Below are 9,753 nucleotides of genomic sequence, written 5' to 3' on the forward strand. Positions count from 1 at the left end.
AAATAAATAAATGTTTAAAAAAAAAAAAAAAAGAATCCAGGCTCTACTACCTCCTAGTTGTGTGACTTTGGGTAATTTATTCACTCTCTCAGTCTCATTTCATTCAACTGTAAATTGAAGGGAATAATAGTCTTCCCCCCTGAGATAATGCCACGATGCCTGGAAAGCACAGTTATTGGCATACAGTGTGTATTAAATGATAGACTTTAAGTATCTTCAGAATGTATTATTAAAATTTAAGTGGCTCTATGTTCTGCTTTTCTCACTGCATCCATAGTCTGTATGTTTGTATTCATTGTTGCATTTCTAATCTTTACAATTCTTTTCTAGGAGATTGAAGAAATATCTGGAGGATGAGGCAGAGGTGTCGGGGAGTGATGTGGGAAGTGAAGATGAGTATGATGGGGAAGAGCTTGACGAATATGAACAGGACGAAATTGATGAAGCACTTCCTTCTGACGAGGAGCTGCAGAATCAAATCAAGAAAATACACATGTCAGTATCCCAACAGGTCCTTCTGCGTCATGGGGTGTTTCTACGACCAGCCAGAGTGGTCCCGGTTTTGAATGCTGTACTTTTCCTGCAGGAAAACGATGTTGGATGATGATAAGCGACAGCTACGTTTATACCAAGAGAGGTACCTCGCTGATGGGGATCTGCACAGTGACGGTCCTGGCCGAATGAGGAAATTCCGATGGAAAAACATAGGTATCTTGGTCATTGCTTTCGGAAACAAAATGGTACGGCATCCGTGTTTGTCCAGTTTAAGACGGCAAGTGGAAATCAAAACCGCAGCAGGCTGTTGAGGAGGACCTGGCCGTAACCGTGACTTTGTGTTAGTGAGTGGGGAATGCCTGTGTTGGTGTATGATGAGCAATGAGTTCCGTGTGTCTGTCCGGGCACCTTCTCCCAGGAGACTGCAGAATGTTGATAGCCTTGACTCTTTGCTTTAGATGATGCTTCCCAGATGGACTTGTTCCACAGAGACTCTGATGATGATCAGATCGAAGAGCAGCTTGATGAGACGGAAGCCCGTTGGAGGAAGGAGCGAATTGAACGAGAGCAGTGGCTTCGGGACCAGGTAGGAAGTCTGTAAGAACGTCCTCTGTTCTGTCCCTAGTTTATGAGGAGAGGACCCACTCACCTCACTGGTCAGGCTAGTTTCAAAATCTTGGGCAACTTATTGCTGTCCCTTTTAATCCTTGAATTTTCTTTTGTGCTTTGAGAAGATCATGAGCAGTTCAATTCATGTTTGTCTGTCCAATATCATTTTTTTTGTCTATAGCAACAAAGGTTGTAAAAAAGAAAGCAAATGATATCCCAGGTACCTTAGCTTCACAATCCAGGCTATGCTATTTGGGGACGCGGTAGACTTCCGTTAATGCTGATTTTTGTTTTCAGGCACAGCAGGGGAAAATTGCAGCTGAAGAAGACGACATTGGGGAAGACAGTCAGTTTATGATGCTAGCCAAGAAGGTTACAGCCAAAGCACTACAGAAAAATGGTGAGCTCTTGGCCTTCGTCCGGGTCCAGCCCCCTGGACTGGTCGTGCTGGAGCCTTGGAAGCGACTGCAGCCTTAGGGACTGTTGCAGCTTAGGCATGGTCCTGTGTCTAACATTGTCTTAAAGAGGGCCCTCCGAGGTGGGAAAGGACAGTGTTTTTGGATCTTAGACTATTGGGTAGTGGACATTGTATTTGTGAGTATAAGGTAGCTGGTTTGACTTTATCTTCTAAGGCAGCTCAGAGTAGGAATTCTGGCTTCTTTATTTAGTTGCCCAGGATTGTGTCAGAGCTAGACTTTGAACCCAGATATATCTAATTCCAGAATGAGGCTCCTAAAACACTATTCTGCACTCTTACCATGCTTGTTTTGCTTATTACTGTTAACTATTTGTCAACGTTCAAGTTGGTTGTCTGTCTTCCTGCCACTTCTTACTATAGTTTCAAGTCACCATTATAAAATAATTCGAGTTCTTAAGCTTTAGTTTATTCGTTTAGTTACAGGCTTCTTAGCTTGTTTAGATTTAAAGGTAATTCTACCCAGCTTTGCCCAGAACAAGCCTCTCTGTCTTGTCTTTTCAGCCAATACTGCTGTGGTTGTTCAAGAACCAAAGTCTTTACTCAGAAATCCTTTTGAAGCCATCAGGCCGGAAAGTGCACACCAGGTTGGTCGGGGACTTGGTTAGGCTGATGTCATGATCTGCAAGGTTCTATAGGCCCAGGTCAGGCTAAGGGAGTACTCTGTCATTAGCGGAGGGAGGTGGCTGCAGGAAATGAAAGTAGATGTCAAAAGATTCTGCTCTTTCTTTTCTACTTGAGTGGGGTAGGAATATGTCCCCTCAAGGCCTGGGGAGGCAGGGCGGGACTGACTTCTCATTCTTCCCTTGGCACTTGGGATCTGATGCCAACCGACTCTTCTCTCTTCAGCTGAAGACAGGCTCACTGCTAAACCAGCCCAAAGCTGTGCTTCAGAAACTGGCTGCCCTCTCTGACCTGAATCCCAGTGCACCCCGAAATTTAAGAAACTTTGTCTTCCATACACTTTCTCCTGTTAAGGCTGAGGCAGCGAAAGAATCATCTAAGCCTCAGGTAGGGAATTTGAGAACTGATTTGGTGGCTCTCCAGGGCAAGATTGATTGATTGATTTTTAAATAAAAAACATAGATATTTCTGGCTTAAAGGCTTATGCTGGGGTGTTAATCTTACACTCCCCAATGAAGTACAAGAGGACTGCTACCTCCAGTAGGTAATCAGCTTTGAAACTTTCCTGGAAAGTTTATATTTCTCTTTTTCCTAAATATCCATGATTTAACTATGTGTTCCTTAAGAGCTAATTGAAGGTAAGTACTTGTATGAGGGTCCTGAGCTGGTCCTGACTCTTTCTCCGCTCTCTAGGTAAGGAGAAGGGCTCCATCTTTAATGGCATCCCCTTCACCTAAGCGCCTCAAAACAGATGATAGCACTTCAGGATTGAAGCAAAGCATCTTCAGATACTTGGAAAGCTAATATCAAGGGTGCTGGCACCTATGTTGAGACTGCTTTGAGAAGTTTCTGGCGTTGAAGATTGGAATTGATGCCCACGTGGATGACCTCTCCTCTCCCCCCCCACCCTTTATAATCAGTGCATTAAGATTACGGACAGAGATTCCAGTTCTTTCCACTGCATCGGTCTGGATGTCTTTTTCCTTTCCTAGTATTATTTCCTGGGTTGGCCACTAATCTTAATTCTGCAGTGTTTACATTAATTCATGGATGCTTGGGTGAAGGCTCACTTCCTCCATTATACATTTGACACTTTATCCTAGCAGCCTCCTGGGTTGATAGCTCTTTGTGAAAGGGCTGGTTGGAGGAGGATGAAAAAGTGTGGCATTACGGAAAATTCCAGAAAACGGAATGCCGATGTCGGTACCAGTAGGAATCCTTCACACCCTAACATGTGCCCCACAATGACCTGGAGTCAGTGAAAGAGAGCCTTCTCGGAGGACCTTGGAACCAACAGATGGGCCGTTACATTTGTCTTGCCCCTTCCGTTTTCCTGTATTCCTCTTCCCGAGGCAGCCTCAACTTGCCGATTAACATTTGCTTCACTTATAGTAAGGACTCAAATCAGTACCCAAGTCAGAAAGACGTTTGCCCTAATTTTCTGGACTACAAGGATGAAGATTAAGGGTTCTACACACCCAGTGTCTCCCATATTCTATATCCCATGGGACAGAGAGAGCTCTCTCCTGGGACTAAATTCTCAATGTGAAACAAAGTTGCTCAAGGACCTCCCTTCTCATCCTGACAAAAAGACATATAACCATTATTTATTGCATTCAACTGGGTTTATTACATTGCCCTGACCAGAGGACAACAGTTCATTGCTTATTTAGAGAGAAGACCACTATCGAGTTTATAATCAAAATATTGTTGACGAGAATTGCCCCCCACTCCCAATTTTCCCTGAACAATCATGAGGCTCTCAGAATTCTAGACAGATCCTCCCCTCCACCCCCCAGAACTGAGTGTCACTGCTGCTTTGGAAAAACATACCATGTGAATACTGTGGTTTCACTGTCAGGAACTGGACTTGACAGTTTCGGGGTGCACTGGGGTTCAGGTCAGAGAGGGCAGCCAGTTTGTGATGGGCAGATAGGGAACACCAATTTAATTGCTGGAGTTAGGGTGTAGGTTTTCTACAGTTGTTTCTAATACACAAGATGCTGACTTTGAATTTGTATATTTGTAATCTTGTAATGGGGAAAATGTATATAAAGATGTTTTAATATGTATGTAGTGTTTCAATAAATCTCAGTGCCTGAAGGCAGGGTTTGCCATCCAGATTGGGTCCTCGTTCTTAGGTCAGTGCCTGTCTAATATTTTCAGGCAACCTGTCTCCTAAGGAAGCCCCCCTGAGTCAAGAGAAAAAGGCTGTTACAGTTGTCCCTCCCTGACCTCTCCACTCTGGTGAATCACATTAACTCTCCATGTGGTTTGGGTTCAGTGCAGGTGAAGAGAGTTTACATAAATGGTGCCTGTGGTTATAGCTCTTTGATTTGCAGCCTTGGGTCCTTGGTGAGGGCTAATGCCCCTCCTTCTGAGCCCTCTAAACAGGGCCCTAGACAGGCAGGCTTTCCCATGCAGAAGAGAGCTGGGAAGGAGGGCGAGATATTTCTCTCCTCTTGCTTTCCCAGATTCTTTTTGGGGGACAGAAGAAGAGGGTTGGCATTGACCACCGAGGATAAGAAAAGCAGTATGAAAGGTATCCAGGGAGCCAATGGTTTCTTTCCCAGGCTCTGGAAAGAAAGCACTCTGGAGAAAGTGAAGTTGGGTCTTCAGCTCTGGGTCACTTTTTCCCCATGTGGGTATAGCTGTCACAGGGCAAGCTAAGCCTCGACCTGGCTAACGGGATTGCAGTGGAGAGTTGCCTCCTGACCCAGATACCTGTGCCCCAAACATTGAGCCATCAGCTTCAGCGCTCTTTTAATGAAACAGGCCCCAGGGCCTGCGGCTACAGCTCCTGCTGGGACTCTGCTCCGCTGGCTTGGAACTCCTCCCTGGGGGGGTAAGAGCCCATGCATCTGTGAGAGAGATATGCTCAGTGTCAGCCCTGTCACCTGGTTCCACACCGTGGGGTAGGGACACATGGTTTTACTTCATGCGAACAGGTCTCTGATCTCATTAATTCAGTCCACAGTTGTACAGACTATAGACTGTTCTAGGGCCTCTTGCATAAAGTGCCAGGTTCTGTTCACTAAAGCGCCATGGGGACAAGCTGCTCAACTCCCTTGCAATCCCTCATCTCAACTGCTTCTCCACAAACTGTGCCCTTCGAGAATTTCTAATGGTGCGGACTGGACGTTTTTGGTCTTTATGTCCTCTACTTGTTTAATGACTCATGGGGCTTCCTGTCTTGTTCACCTAAACAATAGGGAGGAGTGTCATGATATCTGATCATATACTTGAGATGGTGTTCTATCTTCTACCTTGTATTCTTATCTTTTTTTCTTTTATTCATAAGGATTTTATTTTTAAGTAATCTCTACACCCACCGTGGGGGCTTGAACTCACAACCCCGAGATCAGGAGTTGCTCGCTCTACGGACTGAGCCAGGCAAACACCCCTCTCCTCACTCCATGACATGCAGCCTGGAATGTAGTGTTGCCTAGTAAAGGTTGAATGAATAATACCACACCTTTCAGAGCCCCCATCGAGAGCTATAAAATGAGGATCGTCATTCATGCCTGTCTCAGAGTTGTGAGGCTTAACGTTGGAAAACGAACGTGAATGCATTATGTCAAGTGCTACACAGCAAGCCTGAGAAATCACTCCTGTCACAACTGTATCACGTTTTGTGGACAACTTAAAAGGCCCATTGTCTCATAAGCATCTCAAATGTGTGATCTTAAAAAGCATCTTAAAAATGTGATATTCCCCAGGGAGCCTGGCTGGTGCAGTCAGTGGAGCGAGCGACTCTTGATCTTGGGGTTGTGAATTCAAGCCTCATGTTGGGCCCAGAGCTTACTCTTAAAAAAATAATATGATCTTCCTTCTAAAAACCTCTTCCTCCAGTGTTTCTCATTTCAGTAAAAGTACCTCATATACCCAGTCATTCAGGCGGGAAACCTGAAGGGCGTATTTTTTTTTTTTAAGTTATGAAGATTTTATTTCATTTTATCATCCTTCAAATCTGAGTCAAAAGGATTTTCTTTTTTGTTGTAATTGTAACAAAAAATATATTAGTTTAAGGTGTACATTATAATGATTTGATATTTGTATATATTGTGAAATGATCACCTCAGTAAGTCTAGTTAATTAACATCTCACACATGGTTACTTACACATTTTTTTTCTTGTGACAAGAACTTTTATGATCTACTCTGTCAACTTTGTAGTATGTGATACCATATTATTAACTACAGTCACCATGCTGTATATTACATCTCCACGACTTAATTTATACGACCATTCTCTCTTTTTAAAGATATTTTTCTTTTTATTTTCTTTTATTTTTTAAGTATTTCTTTTATATTTTAAGCCCAATGTGGGGCTTGAACTCACAACCCCGAGATCGAGAGTCACCCGCTACACCGACTGAGCCAGCCAGGTGCCTCTGTAAGGGCATCCTTGACACCTCCTTCCTTCCGTAATCAAACACTCTCTGAGACCTGTTATTTCAACTTCCACATTGCATCTTGACTCTGCCGTCTCGCAGCTCCATAGCCAGTGCCCTAATCCAAGCTTCCATAATTTCCTGCCAGCGAACTGTGGCAGCCTCCTGATCTCTCCTCTCCCAAAATATTTTTGCTTGCTTTCCATCTAATCTATGCACAGCAGCCAGAGGGTGACCTTTGTATAAACATAAATTGGAGGATGCCACTCCCTCATATAACACTTTTCAGTGTCTTGGGCACCTGGATGGCTCAGTCGTTAAGTGTCTGCCTTAAGCTCAGGTCATGGTCCCAGGGTCCTGGGATCGAGTCCCAAGTCTGCTCACTACTCAGTAGGGAGCCTGCTTCTCTCTCTCCCTTTCCTTCCCCCGCCCCTTCTAAAAGTAAAAAATAAAACCTTTTATTGTTTCCGTTGCACTCAGAATGAGCTTCAAACTCCTCATGGCCTACAAGGTCCTCCATTATATAGCTCTGCCTCCCAACCTCCTGTCCACTCTCCTTCCACATTACACTTAACCTCAGGGCCTTCCAAAGTGTTCTTCCCTTTTCCTGGCATGCCTCCTCTTCACCCTCCTGTTTTGTCTGGCTAGTGTATAATTCTCCAGATGTTAGCTTAGATTGAACTTCCATTACCACCCCTTTCTTAATCAGCTTACCTCTGTTTGTTTCCTTTTCTTTTGCATCTTTTATCACAATTTTTTAAAAAGATTTTATTTATTTACTTGAGAGAGAGAGAGAGCACAGAGGGAGAGGGAGAAGCAGACCCCTGCTGAGCAGGGAGCCTGATGAGGGGCTTGATCCCAGGATTCTGGGATCATGACCTGAGCCAAAAGCCGGCGCTTAACCGACAGCCACCCAGGTGCCCCCTTTTATCACAATTTGCCATCTTAATGTTTGTGTAGGTCTGCCTTCCTCATTAGACTAAATTTTGTAAAAGCAGAGACCATATCTGTTTTGTTAAAAAATGTAAAGAAAGGGGCACCTGGGTGGCTCAGTCGTAGAGCGTGTGACTCTTGATCTTGGGGTTGTGAGTCTGAGCCCAACATTAGGAATAGAAATTGCTTAAAAATAAAATCTTTTTAAAAATGTAAAAAAAAAAAGAAAAAGAAAACAAAGAAAAGCCTAGGTAGCACAGTACCTGGCACGTAGAATCATTCAATAAATACCTCCTGAGCAAGGACTGCTTTGAAGCCTAATGGGGAGAAGCTTGGAGCTGAACTGCTCACAAAGAAGGTGGTAGCTAGGGCGCCTGGGTGGCTCAGTTGGTTAAGCGACTGCCTTCGGCTCAGGTTATGATCCTGGAGTCCCGGGATCGAGTCCCACATCGGGCTTCCTGCTCGGCGGGGAGTCTGCTTCTCCCTCTGACCCTCTTCCCTCTCATGCTTTCTATCTCTCGTTCTCTCTCTTTCTCAAATAAATAAATAAAATCTTTAAAAAAAAAGAAGGTGGTAGCTAAAGCCTTAAGTCCTTGTTCATGCAACTTACAAGCGGCATGACCTTGAATAAGTCATTCTCTGAACTGCTTTCCTCATCTGGAAAACAAGGCCCGAGTGGAATGACTGAGTTTAGCTCAGGGCTGTGGTTGGGATTAGAGGCGTAAATTAATCTGAAATGATGGAGCACACATGAGAGGCCACACGGATGCCCACTAGCCTGCTGCTGAGGACGGGGTGGGGCTCAGGCTCACCGTGGTCTGGCTGAGTGGGGAGGAGAAGCCAAGCCTTGCCAGAGCCAGCAGCCCATGGCCCATAGGCTGGCTCTGTGCTGGGACCTGTGGGAGTGGTTGGGATGCGCGCTGGCCGGGTACCTGGACTCTTGCAGCGAGCTCAGGGAATCGGCACGGCTTTGTGGATTTTACCTTGGAGACCCCGGTGCCAGATCTCTATCCCTAGTAGTTGTATTGTCTGTGTGTACTATCCGTGTCCTTCCCAACCCCTTTCTGTCCTCTCTTCTCTCACCTTAAAGGTTTTCATTCTCAGTGTATTGATCTAGTTGTTCCCTGTGGTGGGACACATAACGGGAAAAGAGGGTTTGAGGTAGCTACAGCTTCGGGGTGTTCGGAAGAAGCTCTGGGGCTGAACGCCTGGGTTCTTTCCCTTCATTTTAGAAAGCACCACAGTCTGGTATTCTTTTTTTTTTTAATAGGATTTTTTTTAAAGATTTTATCTATTTATTTGAGAGAGAATGAGAAATAGAGAGCACGAGAGGGAAGAGGGTCAGAGGGAGAAGCAGACTCCCCGCTGAGCGGGGAGCCTGATGTGGGACTTGATCCCGGGACTCCAGGATCATGGCCTGAGCTGAAGGCAGTCGCTCAACCAACTGAGCCACCCAGGCACCCCCTTTTTTTTTTTCAGTCTGGTATTCTTGATGGCTGGTGGGCTAGGCCTGTGGGGGGGAAGGAGCACGTGGGGATGAAGGGGCGACTCCCAGCTCCAGGGTGGGGAATCACAGCACCGAGTCTAAGGGGTGGAAAGTGCTAGGGCAGGGTTGGGAGTGAGTCATGGTGTACGTTTTTCAGCCCCTGTCTTTCTCTCAGGGGCTGATGGAAGGAAAAATCTGACTGCCCACCCCTTTCTTTGTTTGTCTTGTCTAATTTAACTTATGTTATTTATCAAAAAGACAGGTTATTTGGAAAACCAGATGGACCCAGGCAAAAATCATCTGGGTTTTCCAAATGTGAAAAATTAGGTTCTGGGCGCCCAGGAGGAAAGGCGTGTGTGTGGGGGGGAGGGGGGGAGGCATATTGAGAGTACTTTATGTCTCTCTGCAGTCAGACCCAGAAATTGCTCCATGACATCCAAGATTCCCCCCAACACACATACACGCCTCTTTTTCCTTCAAGTTCTTTATGATTGGAATCTAAATGAGAAAACTAAGATCTTTTTTGACAGTTTTTTAAATTTCTTTTGTGTGTGTGTGAAGATTTTATTTTTTTATTTGACAGAGAGAGACACCAAGAGAGGGAACACAAGCAGAGGGAGTGGGAGAGGGAGAAGCAGGCTCCCCGCTGAGCAGGGAGCCCGATGCGGGGCTCGATCCCAGGACCCTGGGGTCATGACCTGAGCCGAAGGCAGACGCTTAACGACTGAGCCACCCAGG

At 45.3% G+C, this 9,753-nt stretch overlaps 1 protein-coding gene across 5 annotated transcripts in view; it reads left to right on the forward strand.

The window, feature by feature from the left end:
- CLSPN (claspin) overlaps nt 1–4,324 on the forward strand; it is a 76,076-nt gene extending 71,752 nt beyond the window's left edge. For 4 of the 5 annotated variants that reach the window (XM_073902913.1, XM_025855746.2, XM_025855744.2 and 1 more), the window contains 7 exons: nt 331–495; nt 587–708; nt 954–1,081; nt 1,402–1,504; nt 2,084–2,166; nt 2,429–2,590; nt 2,897–4,106. In XM_073902913.1, coding sequence (XP_073759014.1) covers nt 331–495; nt 587–708; nt 954–1,081; nt 1,402–1,504; nt 2,084–2,166; nt 2,429–2,590; nt 2,897–3,007 — 874 coding nt within the window. In that variant the 3' untranslated portion in view covers nt 3,008–4,106. The other variant, XM_025855747.2, reaches the window with a different exon arrangement.
- The last annotated feature ends 5,429 nt before the right edge of the window (nt 4,325–9,753 follow it).

This window comes from Callorhinus ursinus, unplaced genomic scaffold, assembly GCF_003265705.2.
Source record: "Callorhinus ursinus isolate GAN/ISIS: 27379988/994484 unplaced genomic scaffold, GSC_fseal_2.0 scaffold18, whole genome shotgun sequence".
NCBI lineage: Eukaryota > Metazoa > Chordata > Mammalia > Carnivora > Otariidae > Callorhinus > Callorhinus ursinus.